Source organism: Microchirus variegatus (genome assembly GCF_963457635.1).
Source record: "Microchirus variegatus genome assembly, chromosome: 3".
Lineage (NCBI taxonomy): Eukaryota > Metazoa > Chordata > Actinopteri > Pleuronectiformes > Soleidae > Microchirus > Microchirus variegatus.
In genome coordinates this window covers 29385439-29411287 of record NC_139804.1, presented here as the reverse complement: position 1 = coordinate 29411287, position 25849 = coordinate 29385439, and the positions used below count along the sequence as shown (strand labels likewise).

At 38.6% G+C, this 25849-nt stretch overlaps 2 protein-coding genes across 2 annotated transcripts; both read right to left on the bottom strand.

The window, feature by feature from the left end:
- Nucleotides 1-1536: 1536 nt before the first annotated feature.
- LOC310924797 (uncharacterized protein) lies at nt 1537-12597 on the bottom strand. The gene is made up of 6 exons (XM_083886634.1): nt 12511-12597; nt 7054-7145; nt 4596-4755; nt 3173-3338; nt 3007-3060; nt 1537-2895 (listed from the first exon to the last, which is right to left on the bottom strand). The coding sequence occupies exons 1-6, from the start codon at nt 12565-12567 to the stop codon at nt 2642-2644; spliced, it is 783 nt and encodes a 260-aa protein (XP_083742760.1). The 5' UTR covers nt 12568-12597; the 3' UTR covers nt 1537-2641.
- A 972-nt stretch (nt 12598-13569) lies between these two features.
- Nucleotides 13570-19848, bottom strand: LOC310925079 (uncharacterized protein; the record flags this gene model as incomplete). Its single annotated transcript, XM_083886949.1, has 8 exons — nt 19708-19848; nt 19327-19363; nt 18845-18999; nt 16924-17058; nt 15137-15325; nt 14236-14301; nt 13956-14141; nt 13570-13580 (listed from the first exon to the last, which is right to left on the bottom strand). The coding sequence occupies exons 1-8, from the start codon at nt 19760-19762 to the stop codon at nt 13570-13572; spliced, it is 834 nt and encodes a 277-aa protein (XP_083743075.1). The 5' UTR covers nt 19763-19848.
- Between the last annotated feature and the right edge of the window lie 6001 nt (nt 19849-25849).

Here is a 25849-nt window from a genome sequence, read left to right as displayed (position 1 = left end):
TGGTATGTGTACTGGAAACTGCATCCGTTGGCAACAGATTACTAAGCCTTACTTCACTATCAGCCTGGGGATTTAGAGAATTTCTTTTTATTTTTTCCGTTCATTACACATTCCATATTCACATTTGTCTGTCTTCCAACTGTAAGGACCTAGATTTAATGATGACGCATCTGAGACACATCTCAGGAATTTTAGATGGAAGGCAAGACACTGAAGAGCAGACAGTGTTTTGTCCAAAGTCACAAAGTAATGATGAAACGACAGAAAAACAACGGCAAATCTAGCCAAAAACATAGACAAGACAAACCACAATATATTTTTGTTCTTTTTCCTCATGCTCATTTAGTAGAAGAATAGTAAAGAGACACCCACAATGCCTTGTAACAATAGTAAACAACATTTGTAACACACAGAAGCCAGTTGTGCTGCTTCTACAGTAAAAAAAAAAAAAAAAGGGGAAAAAAGAGGAGGTATGCATAAATACATGTTTAGTTAATCTCACGCACACAGGATACAGTACATTTATATGGAATCCCAGATTCAAGGCACCATGGTGAAACCTCTAGCTGAAGGGGATTTGATTACTAGCTTTATCATTTGTCACATGATTATGTCATTTGCATGTAAACACACACAATACAGGCACGGTACACAGGGCAAGTAAATGTGCACACAGTTCCCTTTTTGTGTGTAGTTTGGTGTAAAAAAAAAAAAAAAAAAAAAAGTAGCTTAAAAAGTTTGTATTACAAAAAACGGTGAGCTTATGACAACAAAACTGCAGATGATACTCTGAAATAGTTCTGCTGTTGGGGAGTCAGCTGACTTGGCAAGGAAGACACTGAGGCAGAGATGCAAATACTATAAATGTGAACCATAGTGCATTATAATATTGCAGTAGCTCCAGGAAGACATTTGCAGTGTTATACGATTGTGAAAGGAGTGGCAAGTAAGCATTACGATTCATCGACACAAAATATAATGACAATCTGCTATTGGCTGAGTCCATAATCAATCCTTTTCTTTTTTTTATGGCTGATAAATAGGTTTGGGACTTTTTTCCATTGTATTTTACCAACGTAATGGTCTGCCTACTGAAGAGCTACCTGTCAAGTGCAATTCAAAGTAAGTGCAATTATTACATAAGTTCAAACAAATAAAATAATTAAAATTCAATCTGTCTGCATTTTTTCCGTCTGCCAAAAGTAGACCCTGTAGACAAAGACTTGGATCTGAGTCATGCTGCAAATTTTCCATATGCGTCAGTGGAATGTCAGCGTTTCTCAAGAAACACTGGTCGAGACAGGCATTGATTGTTGTTTCCATCATGGTACAGTTCGGTTTGGTACAGTAGAGTAAGATTTGGAATGGTAAAGCCCTGAATCAGGCTTTCGTTTTGATGACGTTTCTGGCTGGGTTTGTGTCTCAACAAGACGTCAAGCTTTGTATGAGAATAGACTGCCCCTGTTAGCCTTGACTTCCATGGGATATTTATTTACACCAATCACAAGTTAGGGATGTTTTTCTGTCACCCAATCAGCTGACTTTCCAGTCTAGCTCCACCCTGACCATACTGTACAATTTTACTCTGGTACGCCAACAAGGGAAGGGTACCAAAGACGGAATGGCTGGGGCAGGTTATTTTGGTACTATTCCTAAGAAATATTACCATACCTAGCCAAACCAACCCGTTCCACTTGGTGGAAACCTGGCCAATGACACCACATACTGTTTTATTTAAATCAGATAGAGCATGAAAGTTGGTGGGTTGTGAAATTGCTTTCTGTGAAAATTGTGAAAAACAGGCAGAGTAAACAATCCCTGTATGATTGCAGCATACAGTTTTTGCTGCAATCATGAATCAACATTGTGACTGAGCATAACGTCATGACCTGAATGGAAAACATTCCTGACCTTAATGACTTCTGTTGGTGATTATTTAGAAAAGTGCTATATAAATGTAATTAATAATAAAAACTAACGTTGCCACCTTTTTTCAGTGAGTAAACACAGATCAGATGATCCAGTTAAGACTCAGTTACACGCACTTGGCGATTTATCAAATGATTTCTGGGAGGACAGTCCACGGATTTGGGATCTCACAGAAACTCGCGTGATTTAACATGACTTTTGTCAGTTAATAGTTGTTTGTTTTGTGCTGAGAAAGGCAACAAAAAAAACAAAAAACTGTGGATGAAGTCATGGCTGAGAAGACGGAATCAACTTTGCTTGTACAAGTTACGTTTCTAAACAAAAGTACGCAACATCCGTTTCCCGGTCAACTGGTCTTATTGGTTATTGCGGGGTTTCGTTCACGCCCCAATCGCTGTTCAGTCGTAAATATCAAACATGGTTGATACTTGTGTCCAATGACATTTAAATCTTGTCTGTTTACCCCTCACACTACAGGATAATTTGGCTAGATTATCTGTTCAAATCAGCCAGAAATCAGAAGGCATCCACCAATTTGTCAGAAGGGCCAGATCGGCACCGAAATCTGGCCAATTACCCTCTAGTGTGGGGTGGGCATTAGGTAGAACAGGATGTAAAACATGCAATAGTGATATAACATAATTATAATGAATGACGGACAATTTCTTTCAAGTAAGGTTTCCAACAGGGACACACATCTATAAGTGGTGAATTAAGAACGGAAACACTTTGTCATAATGAAATGGATTGACTGATGAGAGTCGCGGTTGAAATCAGTGAAGACTTCAGCGTTGTCAAAGAAGTAGGTCTTGCCTGGGGTCAGTTTGGGGAAGATGCAGCGGTTGGGTGTTTGCAGGATGTAAGGCGAGGGCAGAGCTTCAACGGTTGCCTGCATTCCATGGATTTCGAGCACATTGTTGAACACGATGCTGTGCAGAGACACACTTTGTACAGTCCCAAGTTTTACTTGAGGAGACACATTAAACATGTATTACATTTACAGAGCCTGATGCATTTAAAGGAGTATTTCCTAACAAATTCACAACAAAATTGCTAGCTTTACTGAACTTAACTTACTTTTGTTGCAAAGTTCCATTTTGTTCAGGTTGTTCACCGACAGAAATGTACATTCTGAAAAAGAACATAATACATACATTTTACTAAGTTGAAGCAACTGGAATAAGCGTCAAATTTAAAATGACAAATATCAAAAACTAATCTTGTAAGGCAGTGACAAACTGACCTGTAGCCATCTCGTCCTGACGCTGTCCTGGTTGTTGGACGGGACTTAGCTTCCCAGCACAGCATGACCACAGGGACACGTTATAGTACATATGACCACAGCATTGGTGTCCTCTCTTGTTATAGTACAGCAACTCTGCATCCTCACTTGAGCAGCAAACCTGGTTCTACAGTAAACATGGAGTCACTTGTTTTGACAACAATATTGCGTGTTTGTTGTCATGGTTCACTAAAAAAAAGTTGGAGATGCAGTTTAAAATATACAGTAAATGAGTTAAGCACATTTAAAAACAACCTCAGGTGACTTAAGCAGTACAAACCATCTATACAAATATGCTCAACGAGGGTTAACACCAGGTGAGATTAATTGGTCTGCACCAATTTTTGTATTGAAATGGTCATGGGTCTGAGCAACTCTTACTTGGAATATACGACTGTTCTAAAATCACTGAGCATGCAACCGCAGAAAAGGCTCTTTCACGTTTGTCTTGTTTTTAGCCTGGACATGTAGCTAATTGACCTCACATCTCTGATGGGTCTGTGTCTGAGAAAACCTACAGCTCTAGGTTTCCAGGATGAAGTCCAGACAAATATGAGTTCTCTTCCCCTCTCTTCTCTCTCTCTCTCTCTCTCTCTCTCTCTCTCTCTCTGTGTGTGTGTGTGTGTGTGAGAGAGAGAGAGATACTGGTAACTAGAAAACTCGGTCAAATGACAACCACATGGTGCTTTTCCAGTACACGGCATGACTCTGGACCCTGTTTTGTTTGCTTTTCCATTCGTGATAGTACCTGGTACTTTTTTTTAAAGTACCTGCTCTGGTGAGCGAGCTGAGCCGATACTATATGTGACATGGACAGACTGTCGGCCACTGAAAGAGAGAAGGGTCGCGACACAAGTGTAAAAGCGAAACAATCGGTTTAAAAAGACTTAAAATCCTGAAGACATGCGTTAATCTCCAACATTTAGCACGGAAATGTCTCAAATCGTGTATAACGAAGTCACGGCAGTTTCACGCAGCCGTGCAGTGATGACTCCGCCCCCGTTGAGGAGGGACTAAAGTAATTGAAAACCATACCAAACCGCGCAGAGTCGAGCCGTGCCGTTTCTGAGCCATGCTGGAACTGTACAGTGGAAAAGCGCCAAAGGTTTTAGACGCATAATTACTCAAGAGATACACAGGGGGGTGATTGAGGTTCTGCACTTTAAACTATGGCTAACCCTGTGAAATAGGAGAGTTTTTCAAGAATACCTCTGCTAAAAATAATTTTAAAAAAACCTCACAAAATAAAGTTCCATGTTACTCAATAGTTCAACATCTGCTGAGCCATATTGACACTGTGGGAAACTGAGCGGCTTTGTAAGTTTTCACTTATAGAGTACTTTCTATCTCTTTAGCTATTGCAATTTTTATTGACAAAACATACCAGTTCCTTTTGCACCATCTTTCCGCAGCACAGTGCGTCATGACCAGATTTGCCCAAAGATGTCAGGTTGTACAGCGTCCCTCCACAACACTTCATCTGTGGGTCATTAATAGCATAGGTTCCAATTCCACAACAGTGACTGTGCTCTTCTCTGTGATGTCTGCATGGAGAAGCACATTGAGACAAAGTTGTTATTGAATGACAGCACTGTGTGTGCGTGTACAGAAACATCCCATGACGTCAAGTCTGCCTGCCTGCCTCCAGTGAATGGACAGGATGTAAAACACACTCCACTTTCTCCTGCTTCCTTGTTCTTCTTTGTCGGTTGATAAATAGGATTTGTGCGTGTGTGTTTTTTGTTTCAGTAACTTCTGCTTCAAAACGTTTAATTACACATCATGGTGGTGAAACTTGTTGGCGAAAACCAAACCATTTTTATTTTAAATCGAGAATACACTGTACACCTATTTCTACAAGTTAACCTAGTTCCCTGGTGTCCTAATGAACATGCCTGTGACATGCTTTGGTCAAAATACCATAAGGATGAATCACGACAGCAGTTCAACCATCCTGCCAAAACAGCCCTGTTCAGAACGCTCTGTTTTTTTGAGTGCCTGTCTCTTTAAATGTAAATGAGACACAGGAAACTACGTCAGCGCCACTGAGGCTCTGTTTGTTCTCTCGCGTTTGTCCTTACAGGCTCCGGTAGAAACATGGCGTCTCGCTGCTAACAGTGGCTATGCAACGGCGGCCCGCGACCATGTTATTTTACATGACTTTTTGAAACACTACGAAAATGAAACAAAGAATATTATACAGCGACTAGACAATGCAGGAGCACATAATATGTATAAAAAAGTGGATTTTGGGTCATATAAACCCATAAATACTACACAGTGTCCCTTTAAGTTACACTCACATTGGTTAGCATAGAATTGTATATTAAAAGTGGGGTAGTGTTCCAGTTCTCCTCAGAAAGCCTATATGGAAGTAAAAACATTACAAAGTTTTTTTTTTCTTAATCTGTGGAAGAAGGTGCCTTAGTCTCTGTTGGTCTTCCATTAGGATTGAAATAGACAATTAAGTACACGACATATGAGTGTTAGTGTGGTAATGTCCCACAGGGGTCTGGCTGCTCTAAAAATGTGGTCTAGAAATGTGAATCCAAGTTCCCGCAAACAATCTATTGATCTTACTTTTGCAGTAAGCTAAACTGTGCTAACTGTTCCTGACACATCATCGTGCTAAGCTCACTCTAAGTGCCCCCCCCCCCAAAACAAGTGCGTGAGATATTGCTGACAGACACATAGACAGATGCTACGGTTTATAGTACATGTCTGCTATCATGGAGACTGGAGAATGTAGGGAAGAAAATCCAAAAGACAGTCCAGACATTCCTCTGAGTCGCTGGGTGCGGCTGGAATACTTTGGCTATAGTTTGTTGTTTGGCTGCAGGTGCTGTCTATGAATTCATTCACTGTGAATGTCTTTCCCTCTCACCACTCCTTTCTGGGAATGTGGGAATTGCCATCTCTTGCAAGTGGAAACAAATCAACAACCATACAAACATTCAGACACTCGCACTAACACAGAGACATACACATATTATCAAAGGGCTACATCATCACACCATACCAGACGCCGCATCATGCCAAGCTAAATACAAGCGTCTGTGTCGTTGAAGTGCATCAGTATTACCACAGACAAAACAAAAATGTTAACGACAAACATAATCACCTGTGTCCGTCACAGCAGATCTCAGAATGGGGATGGTACAAATCTGTCCCGCAGCAGTGTTGTCCAGGTGAGCCATGCAACTGGGAACAACACATAGTTCCTTTAGCTGGGTTGTAAGGAAAACTGATCTCTGAACATTCCTCTCCATCCTCTCTGTCCGCGTACAAGGTGTTACTACAACAGAGAACTCTACGCTGTGCCAAGCCATGCGGCGTCTGTCCGCAGCACTTGAAGAATCAGAGGAAAAAATACACCCGTAAACGTGCAGTAAACACACACACACACACACACAAATATACTGATATATATACAGTATATATCTCATTCAGTCCTACCACTTATACTGCCTTTTGCAAATGCAGGTTAACGTCTATATTTTCTATCTAGTGAATCAAGAACGCCTTCAATTTCTATCTAAAAAAAAATGTGGGTGGAGCGCCGAGCTCTCTCTGCTCCACAGAAGAACTTTTGTTATTTCTCAGACTCACAAAGACTTGATCAATTATATTAAAGAAATTAGCTCTGTATGTTTTCTTTCTTTTTTTCTGGCCAACAACTGATTGTCTGAGTTTTTTTTTTTTTTTTTTTTTTGTCATGGATTTTGGAAAAGGGTTGAACCCCTTTCTGGAATGTCTGGTTTGCATATTTCCAAGCAGAGAAAATATGTTGAACTTTTCAATAAAAAAAAAAGAAAAGACCAAAAAAAAACACATTTAATTACTTTATCCATCCAAGGCTTCCTCTCGGAAACAGAGCCATCACAGCAGATGTGAGTCCGTGGGTTAAAGATTGTGGGAGTGGAATCACAGTGACCTAAAGGGTGAGGAACAGAATGTGAGAAACGTGTCGGGCACATTTTTGTTTCGGGTTTAACATTTAATTTCAAAAGACAATAGGGTCTTTCAGTCGAATAAGGCTTTTTAAGGCGCAGGTGGAATCTTTGATGTCTTTCTTTCACTCATCTGTACACCTGAACACCTACTTCAGATTGTTTTGCTGAGGGCACAAGAAACTTTGAAGTTACTTTGTTTGTTGTGAATCGGTGAGTGTGACATGGTAACTCATCTAACCACACACTCTTCTCTATCATCAAACACTTCAGATTAGCTTTTTTTTCTTTGTTTTTTTTGTGTGTCCACAGCTGGAAATACAGGTCTAAGTTAAATGTCAGTCACCTGACAGGTAAAGATATGTACTCAGTCATTAGCAACTCCCTACAGCCACACTCCAACTGTCCATGCCCATTGAAAGCAATACAGATTTCCGTACTTGGTTGTCTGAAAACTCCCCTTGCCTCAGTAAACATCCAATGTAGAATGAAAATCCCATTAATTTTTCCATGAATTCATCCAGCAAGCAGCACAATAATGAACACACCCAAGACAACTGGGTGTGTGCCTTCAGCAGTTCACGAGCAGAGCTCACAGAAAGTAAAGGTTTTATTTAAGATAAGATGAGAGAATCCTTTATTCGTCCCGCAGTGGGGACATTTACAGCATTACAGCGCAAGACAGTAAAGAGAAGAGGAATCTTTTATTTTAATTTGAGAAGGGATGGAAGCTAACATACCGTAGGCACGATTGGTTGTGGTGCAAGGTTAAAATGGTTCTGGATTTTCCATTAGTTTTTTCTTTGACTTTTTGTTTAAAATTAGTTTGGGTAACGCTTTCTTTTACAGTCCCCTAATTACCTGGTATTTAGCTGGTAAATTCATGGTAACACTAAAGTGTTGCTAGGTAATTACCAAGGGTAATAAGATAAGTAAATACAGTGAAACCGTTGCCAAAATACTGGGTAATGCACGGTAATGTACTCGGTAAGTAAAGTAAAACTGTACTGTAAAAGAAAGCCAAGCTTGTTTCCATGTAATTACACACATTTTTAGGGTTAGGTTTGTTAGATTACCCCTTGGGTAAATAGCTAGTAATTAGGGGACTGTAGGTACCTGCTTATTACCAGTTTATAACCCAATAATACACTTACATTTACCATAGTTTTGCCATAGTTTAGCTGTACATACCTTCTTATTAACAGCAGTAATAACACGCTATAATTAACTATATAGTTACCAGGTAAATGCCCAGTATTTTGGCAACAGTTTCACTGTATTTACTTTCTTATTACCATTGGTAATTACCTAGTAACACTTTGGTGTTACCATGAATTTACCAGGTAAATACCTGGTAATTAGGGGACTGTAAAAGAAAGCGTTACCTTAGTTTGTTTAAATTAGATTTTCCAGCAGATTAGATTTTTTTTTTTTTAACAAAAATTTCCCCACAGTGTCAGTGTATGTTGGTCCAGATCAACAAATAAATCTACCCATGTCATGTGGGTCATGACCTCCACCGCCAGAAAATGTAATCCGAATCCGTCTTTCACTTTTTGGGTTATGCTGCTCGCAGTCAAGTGACAGAACAGACAGACCAATAAAATGACGGATGTAACACACTCATGTATTTTCTGATCATTTCAGATTTAATGGGTTAACCCAGGGGTGTCAAACGTACGGCCTGTGGGCCAGAATCAGACCACCAGAAGGTCTGACCGGGCACACAAGATGAATTTGTGTTAATGTTGTGAGAATGCTGCGGCCCCTTTAAGAGCTGGGCAAGTGTACGTGCAGTGTGTGTGTGTGAGAGAGTGAGATTGAGTGAGCAGTGCTATGTGTGTGAAGAGAGAGAGAAGCGTTAGCCACTATGAAGTGTGGTAAAAATGTGTTGTGTTCAGATCCATCTGTTCATCCCCTATCTGTAGAAGTAAGGGTGTTAACCCTTATCTTTATTAAAGATTATCTTTACTGTCTTTGCTTCTGTAACAATGTAATTTTCCCCCACTGCGGGACAAATAAAGGACTATCTTATCTCATCTTAACCTGGAGCAGTCACAGCTGCAGCCCTGAAGGTAATAATATTTCCCCTGCGCTTCCACGACCACTGTCCAGAAACAGAGCCGGAAAGTCAACACGACAGTGAAGATAATCATCTATGAATATGATCTATCATCATTATGTTGTTATACACACAGTCATTCCTAATTTGTTGCCTGGGGTCGCAATTTTTTAGTTTCAGGAATACTACGTAGATGTGTAGTCAAATCGTTTCGAGATCATGACATGTTCTAATCATATGTGAAATAGTAGAATCTTAAGGATAACATTATTAAGTTTTTCATAATATGTTTTGTGAAATTGTTCATTTAAAGTAAAACAAAGGGAAAACATTGGAGTTTTTGTTGTTTATAAGTTATTATGCTATTCTTTTACTTGTTCGGCCCACTTGAGTTTGAGTTTGACAGCCCCGGACTCTAGATGTTTGCAGTGCACACAACTCTTACTCTCTAGTCATCTAAAATGGAGATCTCACAGATCATAAGTGACTGAGGTCATGAGTCATGTTGTGGCTTTACTTCGAACTTTTGGGGGAACAGAAAACAGAGGCCAGAAAAATAACAACGTGTGCACCCTTACCCTGACTTATTTCTATCAAGATCTCATGATTAGTATAACATGTTTTCAGGTTTTTCAAAGGTTATTATGCTATTATTTTACTCGTCCGGCCCACTTGAGATCAGACTGCTCTGTGTGGGGCCCCTGACTTATAATGAGTTTGACACCATTGGGTTAACCCTTAGAACACAGACCGTAAGGGCAGCTTTTTTGCATTACTATGTTAAAACATTTAAACAGAGGCTGTATAGACTGTAAGAATGTAACATACAGTATATAATTTTTTCAGCCCAAAACTATAGGCAATCTACGGAGCCCCCGAAGTGACAAAAAAAAAAAAATTGAAATCTCGAGTTTCAAAGTCGAGATCTCGAGTTTCAAATTTTTTTTTTTTTCTGATTTTTTTGGGAAACTCGAGATCTCGACTTTGAAACTCGAGATCTCGACTTTGAAACTCGAGATCTCGAGTTTCCCAAAAAAATTTGAAAAAAAAAAAAATTGCATTTTTTTTGTTTGTGATATAATGATGAGAACGAGAAAAAATTATTATTTTTTTTTTTCATTTTTTTGGGAAACTCGAGATCTCGACTTTCAAAGTCGGGATCTCGAGTTTCAAAAAAATGATGAAAACTTTTTTTATGATTTTTTTCACAATATTTTGGAAACTCGAAGTTGAACGCGTGTTTCGTTTGTAGTAGGCAGTGGCTATTACGTCTCTTGAAAATGTATTACGTTTGTGGGATAGTGCCCACTCGTGATTGTCACAGCCGTATGGACAGTGCTCAAAGTGCAGACGTTTTTCTTTGTTTTGTCCTGATACACGGCGAGTGATGCGCTGTCACTTTTCAGCACCTGTGTTGTGAACAGCGGCATTGGCGTCTTAGCGCGAGGTGGAAGATCTTCCTATTTTATCCACTGTGCCAACCTAGCTTGTAACTTTTTTGCAAACTCAAGTGAAGTAAACAACTAATCTGTGGTGATGTTCCTGCCCTATACTTTGATTGTGATAATACCGTTGTTTACTAATGAATCTGAATTGCTGTCAGAACTGACGTCAGACGATCCCACGGACCACTCACTCCTCGAAGCAATGTCTTGTGTGTTTACAGATACGTGTGTTGCAATAATCCCACACACGTAATACATTTTCAAGAAACGTAATAGCCACTGCCTACTACAAACGAAACGCGCTTTCAACTTTCAATATTGTAATTTTGTGATAACGCAATGTGTAACGGTCGTTGTGGTTGTTGTTTGTTTGCCTATACACACACTAACACTGACCTCGGCTGTAAATCCAGCTGCTGGCTCTCCACGCCGCTAACACAACGGAGGACCCCGCACATACGCAAGCAAGCAGCATTGTCATTCCTTTTCAGTTCACAAAATGATTTTGTGTTTAAACATACACAGATGAATTTCTTTGCATAAGCAAACTGCTTCTTGCTAATGAGGAGCAGCTCTCTCTCTCTCGCTCACTCTCACCACAGTCCACGGTGCTGAAACAAAGAAGCCCTGAAAATGGTGCAATTGAAAATGTTTGAGCGGCTGCCAGTCAAAAGAACATTTCAAAGTCGAGATTTCGAGTTTCCAAAAAATTGTGAAAAAAATCAAAAAAAAAAAAAAAAATCAAAAAAAAAATTCATCATTTTTTTGAAACTCGAGATCTCGACTTTGAAACTCGAGATTTCAATTTTTTTTTTTTTTTTCTCATGTCACTTCGGGGGCTCCGTACTTCGGGGGCTCCGTAGCAATCTGATGAAAAATATATATTATTTTTTTCACTTTCACCATTTTTATATTTTTTAAAGCGTGAAGATGTGATCTATAAACACACTCACACCCCCAGGATGTCCATATAAGGAGTTGTTTATTATTCCCGTGGCAATTTACCAAGGATGCACCTGCTGCAACTGGGATATTGTGGCGTCATTTTTGATTAATATTGTAAGGATTAATTGAAGGAATTTAAATAATTTGGTCTTCATTCATATAAATATTGTATTCCGTCTATTCATGTGGATTAAGAACTATATTATATGGTGCACCTTGTTCTGTAATGTTGTAACTCAGATAAACAGAGGTGTAATGAAAGGTAACAAGGTGATCGGGTATCACAGTTGGAGTGGTGAGTGACACAGCTTAACCATATTTATACGTTTGAACTGGTATGCGATGTCAGGGAGGTGCAGAAGAGGGAGCGACTGGAGCAGGCTTATACCCATAATGGGGTTTGGGCTGAGGTGGGGCATCAAACGATGAGTCATTGAAAATCTCAAAGTGGGTTTGAGGGTAAAGCAACTACTAAAATCCAATAGGAATATTAGAAAAAATATGATTATTATTTTTAAAATAAAGAAATAAATGAATATATATATATATATGTTATATATAAACATTAGGTTGTATACATGCATGTAGGTGACATTTCAAGAAATTCCTAGATGATTTAAGTACTAAATGCTTTAAGCTTTCCCTGTGTTTTCATGGCAACCACAGCTTAGTTTAGTTTAATTAATTGACAACCAAGTTCTCCAAAGGTAATCCAAAGAAAAATCCAGGATGACAATATCTACAAGATGGTACTCCAGGATCAGATCAGACTTTCTGCAAGCTTAAATGCCTTGTTGAAATGTTTCCCACACTTATCTTCCTCTTACAGAAGTGAAATCTGTTACCATCAGTAAACACTTGTAAACTGATGTAATATTCCCACACCCACAGCCATACCTGAATGACAGCGCCAGTTTTGCTTTGTTCCGCTTCTCTCACAGCACTGGAATTCATTGGGGTTGTAACACGATGCCCCACAGAGACACGTGCGCGGCTCAGGGCTGTGGATGGGCAGAGGCAAGCAGATACAAATGCAGTCTACGTCACAAATGTTAACAAATATCATGCAACAAACTGAAAATCATATTAGCGGCCACAGCAATTGTTTGTTGTCCTGTCATGACATGGAGCTTTTTGTGGGCCTCCAGTATGTTTAAAGACTCACATGTACAGAGCGTGCAATGTTTCATAGTCTACCACTGATCTAGGGCTGCAATTAGCGATTGTTTGCATAATCGATTCATCTGTGGATCATTTTACTGATTCATCGTGAACTTGTTTGGGCTGTAAAATGTTGTTTGCGAATGTCTAACCAAAATGATTGAGCTTTAATGATTTCTTTCTCATATGAAGCAAAGAAACCGGACTCACCAGTTGGGCTCACGTGTGGGTGTCTTAAAAAGAAGAAAAAAAGCACAAAAAAATGTAAATGTAGCAATAGTTTCGCTGCTCGGTTTGTGCCCTGTTCTTCTCTTGACTAATTCAAGCAAACCAGTACAGTGCAGATGCTACACCCTTCATTGTTAACCAACAAATAGGCAAATGTTAGATAAACATAATGTGTTAAGTAGCAACTACGTAATCAACTAAAGAGGGGAGTTTTGTTTGTTCTTACCTGCAGTTGCGCACCTGTGGAAATAAAACACAAACTGGTTTGAGTTCACGTGGGCGACAGATCTATCTATCTATCTATCTATCTATCTATCAATCTATAGAGGACTAATCTGCGACTCGTCCTGTTTGTTTAGAGCAGGGTTGTCAAACTTGTTGTAAGTCAGGGGCCACACACAGAGCAGTCTGATCTCAAGTGGGCCGGAAGAGTAAAATAATTGCATAATAACCTATAAACAAGAAGAACTCAAATGCTTTTCATCTAATGAATCTTTTCTCGAAACATATTATGAAAAACCTGAACATGTTATGCTTAAGTGGACCATTTACACACATCAGATCAGATCACAGTGGATCTACAAAGGTACAAAACATTTAGTCACATGTATCTGGAACGAAAAATTCTGCTATTTCACATTAGGATTAGAACATGTTAATTTAGAATCTGTGTAGTATTCCTGAAACTGAGCTCATAAAAATGCGAAATTAGGAATGACCGTCTGTATTGTAAAACTACATAATTGTCTATGATTATCTTCATGGTAATTTAACTTTTCTTTCTTAGTGACCAATGCTAACTCTGGCTGTACAATGGCTTCTCTTTCTTCACACACACATACACAGTGCTGCTCGCTCACTCTTTCTCTCTCTCCCTGCACGTAGACTTTCATTCTCCTTGACAACTTTTTCAAAAGTAAACAAACATTAAAAACACACTGAGAGTAACACACCTGACTCTGTTGCACAACAGCTGTAACCAAGGGGTCGTATCTTAGAGATTCCATGAGGCCAGCAGCAGCACTCAGTCCTGGTGTCATACTGTGCATGACCACAGCACTGGTGATCACTGGACTTCCGGGTCAGGATCTTCTTGTTATCATGTCGACCGCAACACAGGTGCTTCTTCGCATCGAAACCTTTGGGAGGAATTATGATTTCATTATGATTTATAAATCGCACACGCAGCTACTTATTTGAAATACCTTTTTAGTTGCATGTTTCATGACTTACCTTTACCACAATGCGGTGCATTGACATTGGCTTTTGGGGTTGACTGACTGTGCTGTGGGATTGGAGCTGCAGAGGCAAAAATCAACTCAATATACAAGATATAGGAACGCCTCCCTTTGTATGTGTGTGTGTGTCTCAGTAGCTACAAACCAACCAATCTGAATTCAGCATTAAATGATGTAGAGTACACCAACCAATTAAAATGACGAAAAAAAATGAATTAAATTAACATAAAAAAGACCAAAAGACCACAATTCTTATTTAAACAGTTTTAAGAAGGCTTGATCACCTGTTTTTTGCCTTGTTTTAGGCACAACAAGCATGTGGTGCCAAACCATTCGAAGATGTATAAACAAAGATTAAACTTAATCCTAAAATCGACAGGAAGCCAGAGGCCAGAGAGAGGAGTGATGTGCTCATGTTTACGTGCTCCTGTTAAAAGTCGAACAGCTGCATTCTGGACTAACTGTAAACATTACAGTAGTCCAGACAATTTGTAATAAAAGCGTGAGCTACTTTTGCGGCATAGTCCTAACGCAGGGCTATTCAACTATTAGCATCATTTCAGCACAGTCAAGCGATGTCATGTCAATCACAAAATGTCTCACGTTAACTTTTGCATGTGTAATGGCAAATTCATTTTCTTTGGCTCAGCGCTAGACCCTTTCCCCTTTTGTTTTAGCCAAATGATAATGATTATTATGATTTGTATTCTTTTGACAAATATTCTGTGTGGCCCACAAAACCCCACCTATTTTCCTTTTTATATTTAGTTAGCTGCACAACACTTACATATACAGCATGTCAAAAAGCATAACCTGCTTGACGGAGTTATTACTTCATCCGAGTGTGGATTAAGTTAAACCGGTTTTCAATTTCAAGAATTGTAATTCAGATGCACCTGAGTCCTCTGGACAGCAGCTTGAGCCGATGGGTTCTATCTGAGGAATGTCATCTGACCAGCAGCAGCACTGATTCATGGTGTCATACTGGGTGTGTCCACAGCACTCGTGGTGGTTGGATGCCCTCCTCACAATCTTCTTGTCTTCAGTGGGTCCACAACAGCGCTGATTCTCCACATCATAAGCACCTATCCACAAGAGCATGTATTTGTTTCTTTTAACAAATACATATACATATATACATATATATATACATATACATATATACATATATATGTGTATATATATACACATATGTATACATATATACATATATCCCCCTCCCCCCAACATACCATGTAATAAAGAGACTCTCCTTTACAGTCACTTTAAATATATATATATATGTATATATATATACATATATATATATATGTATATATATATATATATATGTGTATATATATATTTATAGTATATTAGACTATATTTATTTGCTTCCCTAATGTTCAACTGTGGTGGGCATGACGTAATATAATAAGAACACAGGTTTTGGGATAAAGAGAATAAAACAGATAAATATGTTTTTACGATAAAGCTATTACATTTGAAAAAAACACCCTAAATGTTGAATAAAAACTTTCAAACTTTTCATATTTACAGTAGGTACTGGTGTGCCCATATACAAAGGCCAATTCCAATAGACGTCCTGCATACGTTACATTTTCCATTTTCTGGCAATGTTAGATGATATTGTTTTGTAAATAAAAAAAAGTAAAACCTGAATAAAAACAGAACACAATGATTTGCAAATCCTATTTCAACCTATATTCAACTGAATAGACTTCAAAGATGATGATTTTTTTTTTTTTTCAAAATTCACTCATTTTGGAAAAAATTATGGGGCGGGGCAACAAAAGACTGGGAAAGTTGGGGAAAGCTCAAAGAACACCTGTTTAGAACATTTCACAGGTGAACGGTGTAACTGGAAACAGCCCACAGGCGGCACTGCATTAAAAACTGGTATCATTCTATAAAGGATATTACCACGTGCGAACACGGAGGACAAGAAAACCATTGTCAGTTAACCCATTCGTCGCTACATCTACATGTGCAAGTTACAACTCAACAACATCAACAAAACCCAGAAACACTGCAGGCTTCTGAGGGGTCTGAGAGAGTGATGCAAAGTGGAAAAGTGTGCTTTGATCTGACAAGTCCACACGTTTGGAAATCGTGGACGTCGTGTCCTCCGGGGCTAAAGAGGAAAAGGATTTGTTGTAAGCTCAAAGTTCAACAGCCAGAATTCTGTGACTGTATGGGGGTGTGTTAGTGCCTTTCAAGAGACGTCTTTTTCAGGGACGTCCCTGCTTATTTCAACAAGACAATACCATGGCACATTCTGCACGTGTCACAACATCGTGGCTTCGCAGTAACAGAGTGTCTCATGTCCTGTGACACATTATGGAACGCAAAATAAGACAACAGAGACCCCCGACTGATGAGCAGCAGAAGTCGTACACTTGTTGTTAAAAGGAAAGGTGATGTAACACAGTGGTACACTTCCCCATCCTAGCTTTTTGGAACGTGTTGCACGTTGCAGGCATAAAAAAAAACAAAGTTTATAAGTTTGAACATCAAATAATGTCTTCATCGTGTATTCAATTGAATATAGGTCAAAATCATTGTATTCTGTTTTTATTCATGTTTTACACACCACCCCAACCTCACTGGAATTGGTTTGTTTGTAGTTTAATACATCATGTGAATATGATTATTTAAATACATGAGTTTAGATAGTGCTCACCATTGCCACAGCATTGTGCCATTGCCACAGGTTTGGCTAAAACTCTTGACTGGCAGCATATTTCACTGAGTGGGTTGTAGGCCTTCAGTCCACAGCAAACAGACACTCTTTCACTAAGATCCAATGTAACAGTTGCTGTAATAACAGAGATGACATCATCATACACATGCATCCAAACAATAATTATCTATCTATCTATCTATCTATCTATCTATCTATCTATCTATCTATCTATCTATCTATCTATCTATCTATCTATCTATCTATCTATCTATCTATCTATCTATCTATCTATCTATCTAGTTTCCCATTACAATATTATAGTACCTCTTCAATGTGGGCGGAGTCATTATAGCACAGCTTGTGACTTCCGTTTATATGTGACACACAAACTAGTGACTTGTAAAGCAGATATTTTCGATGTACTGAATCATTAGAATCCATCCATCCATTTTCTACCTCGCTGTGCCAATCTCAGCTGATATAGGGCGATTGGCGGGGTTTACCCTGGACAGATTGCCAGTCCATCACAGGGTCACATAGAGACAGACAAACAACCATTCACACACTCTCACACCTGAGGTCATCCATGCACACATGCGCACTTAGGTCTTCTTGCTGCAAAGGCAAGAGTGCTAACCACTACACCAACCGTGTGGCCCGGCTATTGCAACAGTTTTGATCCATATCAGAAATTTGAATCGCTAAGATTACCTTTACAAAGTCAAAGTTTCTCCTTAAGGAAAACTGACCAGATGTAAAGGAGTTTTGGTGGAAGTTGTAATTAATGCTCCATGCACATAGTCTGTCACAACACGGCTGATATCATTTTTGCTACTGCGTCTGGTCGGTCTACTGCAAATTCACTCATATTGTTTAATTCATCACAGCCCTCTCCGTCCCAGACAAGCTCTCTAACTAGGAACACAGATGAATAAAGCAACAGCAATGAAACATGGAAAAAGCTAATAAGCTGGAAGGAAGCAATTTCCCCCCGGGGACCAAAGTTGTTCTGATTCAGATTCCGCCAGTGCTTTAATGGATACTGTGACAGACGGTACAAGAGTAGACGGTAGTTCAAATAAACTTCTTAGTTGAGCATCAAACAAAGCTTGACTGAAGAATAAGAGACCCAAGAGTAAAATCTCTTGATGCTAATGAGTCAAGACTCTTCACCCCAAGTTGCTTCTGAAGGCTTTATATTTCCTATAACCATAACATGTAGAATAATTGATCCTTCTTGTCTCACACAGTCACTGAACTGAAATACAGGGGCAGGGGTTGTGAAGCGGCTCGCCATGCTCTTGTGATCTCAGGCTTCCAGCTGCGCTGTCACTAATACACCAGACTAAACACCAGACTCCTCTGTAAAATAGTGAGGTTTTAGACATGTCAGAGATTAACGCACGTTTTCAGGATTTTCAAGTCCTTTTAATTGAGCGAGAGTCCGGCATTGTTAAGTTTCATTCTTGTGTCGGACTCTACTCGACTCTACCCGTGACGACACTCTGACCAATCAGTGGCCCGGCAGTCTGATGACGTCGCACATAGTATCGTCTCGGTACTATATGCGTACCAGGTACTATCGCTAATGGAAAAAGCAATAAAAGCCGAGCCGTGCCGAGTTGGGTTGCGTCGAGTTGTGGAAAAGCAGCAGAGTCATTCAGGTTTGACAGCCCAGGCTCCTGGCAGTGTGTGGGGATAATACCAATTAATACCTATCAACCATTGTTTGAATATCATGGGTTAATGCATACCAAAATGCAGTCAAATATTTCCAGCACCTTTACCTTTGCCTTTACTTTTAGCTAGCAAACTTCCATTCCAACAACTGATCCATACAACCACACACATTCAGGAAACAAATAAAGTCTTTGTGATCTTATTTCAAATGACTTTGACAGAAATGTGTGATCATTACCTGTCAATGTGCTTCCTTGTCCCTCTTCACAACAAGTAGCTGCATCGGGGTTGAAAGGTTGTTGCCCGCAACATGACAGTCCCGTTCCTTGATGAAGTGTATTCCCACAGCATACAAACTCACGTGGGTCATACACTATTCCCTGACAGTTTCTTCTGCAAGAAACAGAGAAGAAATAAAACAAAATACCTGTGATACCATACAGATCACCCATTTACAATACTGCCCTCTGTTGGTTGTTTGCATAAACACTACTAAACAGGTGAAACGCTCTTCCTTTTTTATAGAACAGAGCACATCTTATTGATATACAATTGTAAACATTTTCCATTGCAACAAGAAGTCGAACAGGGAATGTAAAGCAGGGAAGCCCCGTATAGGGTTGTGTAAATTACACAGTAGTTATTATAACACTAGTCTCTTTATGAAGGTGATATCATTTGCAAAATAAAAACAAAGAATGTGGGTCAGAGCAAACTCACTGGTGGCCACACGCCTCATTAGGATCCGTGGCAGACACTGTCAAGGACACAGTAAATCAAAGATGAGTCATGGAGGAGATCTGAGCACAGATGTTTGCAGAAAATAGTTAGTCAGAAATGACCTTTAAAACTGATCACCGGACCTAAACCTTTCTATGCATTGTTCCACATGTTCTTTCTCTGAACAAGATGCGCATATGTGTAAAACTTAAATGGAGATTTTTACAAAACGTGCACTCGTTTTTGAGATTTTAGGCTGGACCTGGACTTATATTGGATTGGACACATGCATTGAAAGAAAGAAAGAAAAATGAAAGAATGAAAGAAAGAAAGACGTTTCCAATCAATTGATCAAGACAAATGAATTACCCATGTACTTACCACACATAATGATGAACATCAGCCACACTGACAGCCTGTAACCTGAAAACGCCATGGTGGTTACATACAAAGGCACACAGTGTTGCTCAAATAAATCAGTCACCGTGTGGGAGTTTGTGGTCAGGTAAGCAACTCATCCAGTTCTTGGGTCCAAGGCTTATATAGTGTTGAAGAGACAGCACGTCATCACCAACACAGTCAGATTCAGAGAAAGAACACACCTCCAGCGTGAGGAACCCTCGGCTAAACCTGCTTGTCACATGTGACAGTCTCCTCTTATTACACCCCAGAACCATGCCTCCACCCACCCACCGACGCACCCACCCACGTTGCTCCTGCTCTGTGATCTTGTGACCGGGTAACCCTTCTTAAAGCGCACGCGTGCACAGCGAATGAATTACCCATTTTGCTAGTGTCAGCAAACGCCTAGTATAGTGCACAGAGCGTCATCTGCTGACATCTTTTGAATTTCTTTTTTAAAATTATCAGCAAGAATAAAACCACATCCAAAAAGTTTATTGGGAGTTTTAGTATTTAAAACATCGACCATTGGGTTTAAACGGCTGCTGATTTTTTTAAAGCTCATTTATTTCAGTTATCAGCAAAAACAATGCTCAGCCATCTCGTGGCGCCTCCCGTGTGGCAGCCTGTTGCAGCAGGCTCTTTTTCTCTTAAAACGTGTCTTTTTAAGAGTGTTTTAGGCATGACAGTAGTACTGTTACTGCAGTATCACTGTAGGAGCCATATATGCAAGTTTTTGCTTATTCATTTGTGTTGATTGATGCCGGAATTGGTGCGCACTTGGGATTGGCACATTGGTGATGGGTGTGTCACTACCGGAACTTCTGTACTTCGGTAAAGTTGGAAAGATATTCACAGATTCGGACTTTCGAGTTCAATAGCTTGTAAACGAAACGTTCTATAAACACAAGCATAGTCTCTTCCGAATCAGAATTGTGTACTCAATGAGCTACAGTAACATTTTCATCCAACAGACCTGAATTCCGGGCTGGAAGAGAAACATGAGTCTCTATGCGCAGCGGCAGCGAGACGAGTGTGAGGCGAGTGCCCAGGGACCGTCTACAAATTGCAATACAAGAGCAAGATGCTGCAAACAAAAATCAATAACTCTGCTGTTATACATTGCAGAGACTCCAAAATCACTACACACACCAAGGGTCTCCTCATGGTCATACTACAACAGCTGTTTTGTCAAAATGTGCCTTTTTTGAATAAAGTGATTTTTTATCTGTATAAATCATTAATATCTACCAATATTAATCAATAACTCCACTGTTATACAGTACAGAGACTCCAAAATCACTACACACGCCAAGGGTCGTCCCATAGTCATACTACAACAGCTGTTTTGTCAAAATGTGCCTTTTTTAAATTTTGGTGATTTTTTTATTGGTATAAATTGTTAATATCTACCAATAATAATCAATAGCTCCACTGTTATACAGTACAGAGACTCCAAAATCACTACACACACCAAGGGTCGTCCCATAGTCATACTACAACAGCTTTTTTGTCAAAATGTGCATTTTTAAAATTTTAGTGATTTTTTATTGGTATAAATCAGTAATATCTAACAATATTAATCAATAGCTCCACTGTTATACAGTACAGAGACTCCAACATCACTACACACACCAAGGGTCTCCTCATGGTCATACTACAACAGCTGTTTTGTCAAAATGTGCCTTTTTATAATTTTGGTGATTTTTTATTGGTATAAATTGTTAATATTTACCAATATTAATCAATAGCTCCACTGTTATACAGTACAGAGACTCCAAAATCACTACACAAACCAAGGGTCTCCTCATGGTCATACTACAACAGCTGTTTTGTCAAAATGTGCCTTTTTAAAGTTTTGGTGAAATCTATGTGAAATCTTTTTCAATAACTTTGCTACTGTACATTGTAGAGTCACCAAACTCACATCAGTCATAGATGACCTTCCCGTGGTCACACTACACCTCTTATTTTGGACAAAATGAATCATAATCATTTTTTTTGTCCTTGTACATATGCCCCAGGAAGGTCTGTGGTCTGGTTAGCATGCATGGGTCCTGCTTAAATCATACAGTGAAGAGGATGGTATGGTTGTGCCTCAATCTTTTGCAGCCTTTTGGACTTGCATTCCCATGCGTTAAAAATAATGAAATGCATTGCCAAAACCATTATCAGTCTATAAAAGTGTTTTTGTCTCTGTCCATGTTCAGTGTGGTTGTTGGTGTAATATACTGTAAGTACAGATAATGTAGTTGTACCCATGGGTCATTTTATATCAAAAAGCACAGAAATTGAATTTGTTTATTCATTTAAATTAGTACAGCCATAAACTGTCAATTACGAAGCTGGGTAAGCTGACTGTCAACCCTGTAATGATTACATGTTGCCACTCATTTTTACAAACAGCTGGTAATTTGTAGTGGTCCTCTTTTAACAATGAATATTGACTGAATATTGACCACCCCATCCCTAAAAAGCCATTTACAGTTTTTTTAGGTGATATGATGACTGCTCGTTCAATGTAATTTGGTAATATTAGTTCATACATAAAAAAAGCCACACATGTATCTCTTCAATGTACAGTAGCAAACTTTTTGAAAATTATTTCACATAAAAAAAATCCCCAAAATTTTAAAAACGCACATTTTGACAAAACAGCTGTTGTAGTATGACCATGGGGAGACCCTTGGTGTGTGTAGTGATTTTGGAGTCTCTGTACTGTATAACAGTGGAGCTATTGATTAATATTGTTAGATATTAATGATTTATACCAATAAAAAAATCACAAAAATTATAAAAAGGCACATTTTGACAAAACAGCTGTTGTAGTATGACCATGGGGAGACCCTTGGTGTGTGTAGTGATTTTGGAGTCTCTGTACTGTATAACAGTGGAGCTATTGATTAATATTGTTAGATATTACTGATTTATACCAATAAAAAATCACCAAAATTTTAAAAATGCACATTTTGACAAAACAGCTGTTGTAGTGTGACCATGAGAAGACCCTTGGTGTGTGTAGTGATTTTGGAGTCTCTGTACTGTATAACAGTGGAGCTATTGATTAATATTGTTAGATATTACTGATTTATACCAATAAAAAATCACTAAAATTTTAAAAATGCACATTTTGACAAAAAAGCTGTTGTAGTATGACTATGGGACGACCCTTGGTTTGTGTAGTGATTTTGGAGTCTCTGTACTGTATAACAGTGGAGCTATTGATTAATATTGGTAAATATTAACAATTTATACCAATAAAAAATCACTAAAATTTTAAAAATGCACATTTTGACAAAAAAGCTGTTGTAGTATGACCATGAGGAGTTATTGATTTTTGTTTGCAGCATCTTGCTCTTGTGTTGCAATTTGTAGACGGTCCCTGGGCACTCGCCTCACACTCGTCTCGCTGTCGCTGCGCATAGAGAATAATGTTATTCTTCCAGCCCGGAATTCAGGTCTGTTGGATGAAAATGTTACTGTAGCTCATTAAGTACACAATTCTGATTGAGAAGAGACTACGCTTGTGTTTATAGTCCGAATCTGTGAATATCTTTCCAACTTTACCGAACTGACTTACGTCCCCAGTTCACCCAAGGGTGAGCAGAGAGGAGCGAAATATTTTATTTACAGCATCAATGCGTATTTTAGTGTTTTGTGTATTATTTCCCGTTTTGTTAGGAGTACAATCGGAATGGTGTGGAGTCTAATGTGCAGCGTGTATAATAAAAGAGAACCACAGAGAATCATTATGGCTCCCTTAGTGTTTAGCCTACAGCGGCTCGTCATTGAAATAATTTAATGTGACTGGCCGCTATATTATTACTCAACAAGAGTTTTATTTGAAGCGTGAATTGTTTGGAAGCAGTTCGGCGGGGGTTGTGGCTCCGGGCAGAACCTGCCATACCCAGGGAACCGAGGGAACAGTTCAAAACACAGAACTCGACAGTCGAGCTATGATGCTAACTTAGTTAGCCAAGCTGAACTTACCTGTCTGGGATAAGAGCCCATTCTTCCTCTCCGCTTTAAACTCTCTCCACCGTTCAAAAGCATGTCCTATATATACGGAAGAGGATTAGGGCCACGGAAAAAAAAAAAAATTGAGTTCTGACTTTAAACTCAGAATTCTGACTTTAATCTCAGAATTCTGACTTTATTCTCAGAATTCTGACTTTAATCTCAGAAATTCTGACTTTATTCTCAGAATTCTGACTTTAAACTCAGAATTCTGACTTTAATCTCAGAATTCTGACTTTATTCTCAGAATTTCTGACTTTATTCTCAGAATTCTGACTTTATTCTCAGAATTCTGACTTTAATCTCAGAATTCTGACTTTATTCTCAGAATTCTGACTTTAATCTCAGAAATTCTGACTTTAATCTCAGAATTCTGACTTTATTCTCAGAATTCTGACTTTAAACTCAGAATTCTGACTTTAATCTCAGAATTCTGACTTTATTCTCAGAATTTCTGACTTTATTCTCAGAATTCTGACTTTATTCTCAGAATTCTGACTTTAATCTCAGAATTCTGACATTATTCTCAGAATTCTGACTTTATTCTCAGAATTCTGACTTTATTCTCAGAATTCTGACTTTAAAGTCAGAACTACGGGTACACCATAAGGACCACTTCGCGGGAGAGTCCCTTTTCATGCAGGTACTTTAGCTGATGACTGCTAAAATATCACTAGATAGCAAAAGCAAATTAGTGTATATAGTAAATACTGAAGCTATTCTGATGTATATGTCATATTTTCTTGGTACCACATGTTCGTTCATCAACCAAAATGATGATGGTCTTACAGTATCTTGTGACACCACGTCTCAGTTGAATCTTATGAAGATATAGCTACTCTGCATCTGTCCTTATTGGTCGTGATCTCATATTAACAGACCACAAACTGATGTAATCTCTTCTAATTTTGGACAATATGATTGTTATTGCACAAGCACTAAACAATTCAGTTTGATAATTTTGTGTTCTTATATTACACACTTAATGTGTCAACCAATTTGATAATAGCAGGTGCTGTAATTGTTGAGTCTTCCTTGTTCCACATTGTCATATTTTCAGGTGTTTTGTTATCATTACAATAACAGAAAGTATTTCCTTGTTGCTATAAGCAAGTCTGGAGTATAGCTTTAGTATAGCTGTATGCACATCTTCTTACACATTAACACTTGCCTTTATTCTACACCATGTTTATGGATGAAATGGGAGGTATTTTGTGATACTACAGACCCTAGTTGAGTAGCTGGTATTACCTGAAATGTTAATATGTTACATTAGGTCATTGATGTAGAAGATATTTTATGAAAAAGAGGCTACATGAGACTCTCTAAGGCTAAAGTTTTAAGTTTTTTCCATCAAAATTAAATTGTATGCTTTTCACTCAGTAACTGCTTTTAGCTCATGACTATTACTTTAGTTGAGATCTCTAGTAAAGCCTCGTTGACTGTAAAATGTTACTTTATGCATTGGAATGTTACTTTAATGTTAATAAAAAATTTTGGGTTAGGGTTAGTGCTTTTTCAATCACATTTGTATCAAGTTCTTCAGTTGAATGTTGATGAAGCTCCCTATCCATTTGTAAAAAGTGATGGGGTAAATAAGGTTTAAAATACAGTGTTAATAGAATGTTACAAATTATTTCATTGTCAGCTGGATTGAAAAACAATAGTGAAAGATGATAAAACAAAAAGGAGGCATTGTGTTTGATTGCACCCAAAATGCATTACTTTATTACTTAATTACTATTACTTCACATTCTTAAAACACCTGCAGTATAGCCATACTTGTCCATACTGACAAGATAAGACAAATACTATTAAATTATATCACTGGGGCTAAAGTTGTATTTCGTTAAAATTGAATTTGTCCATTGATCAAATAATTTTCAGTAGTTCCTCTCTTAACATGATGTATAGTTCAGTTGCAGATAGAGGATCTGCTGGAGCATCCCATCCCTTCTTCTCTTCCATCAGCAAACAACACAGTTCAAAAACAGTCTCATCACATGTAAGCTGGCCTTTGGGAGTACACTTCCATTTTAATCAAGTTATCCAATTCTGTCATTGCAGGCATTGTTATCTATCTAATAATCATGAGAGGGCAATT

What these genes read in the sequence shown, in the direction of transcription:
- LOC310924797 (XM_083886634.1), bottom strand. Translation starts at nt 12,567, where the DNA reads ATGAATTCCAGTGCTGTGAGAGAAGCGGAACAAAGCAAAACTGGCGCT. An exon ending in AAACTGGCGCTGTCATTCAG is followed by an intron (nt 7,146 to 12,510) that starts GTATGGCTGTGG and finishes CTCACCCTTTAG; the next exon opens with GTCACTGTGATTCCACTCCC. An exon ending in GGAAGCCTTGGATGGATAAA is followed by an intron (nt 4,756 to 7,053) that starts GTAATTAAATGT and finishes TTCTCCATGCAG; the next exon opens with ACATCACAGAGAAGAGCACA.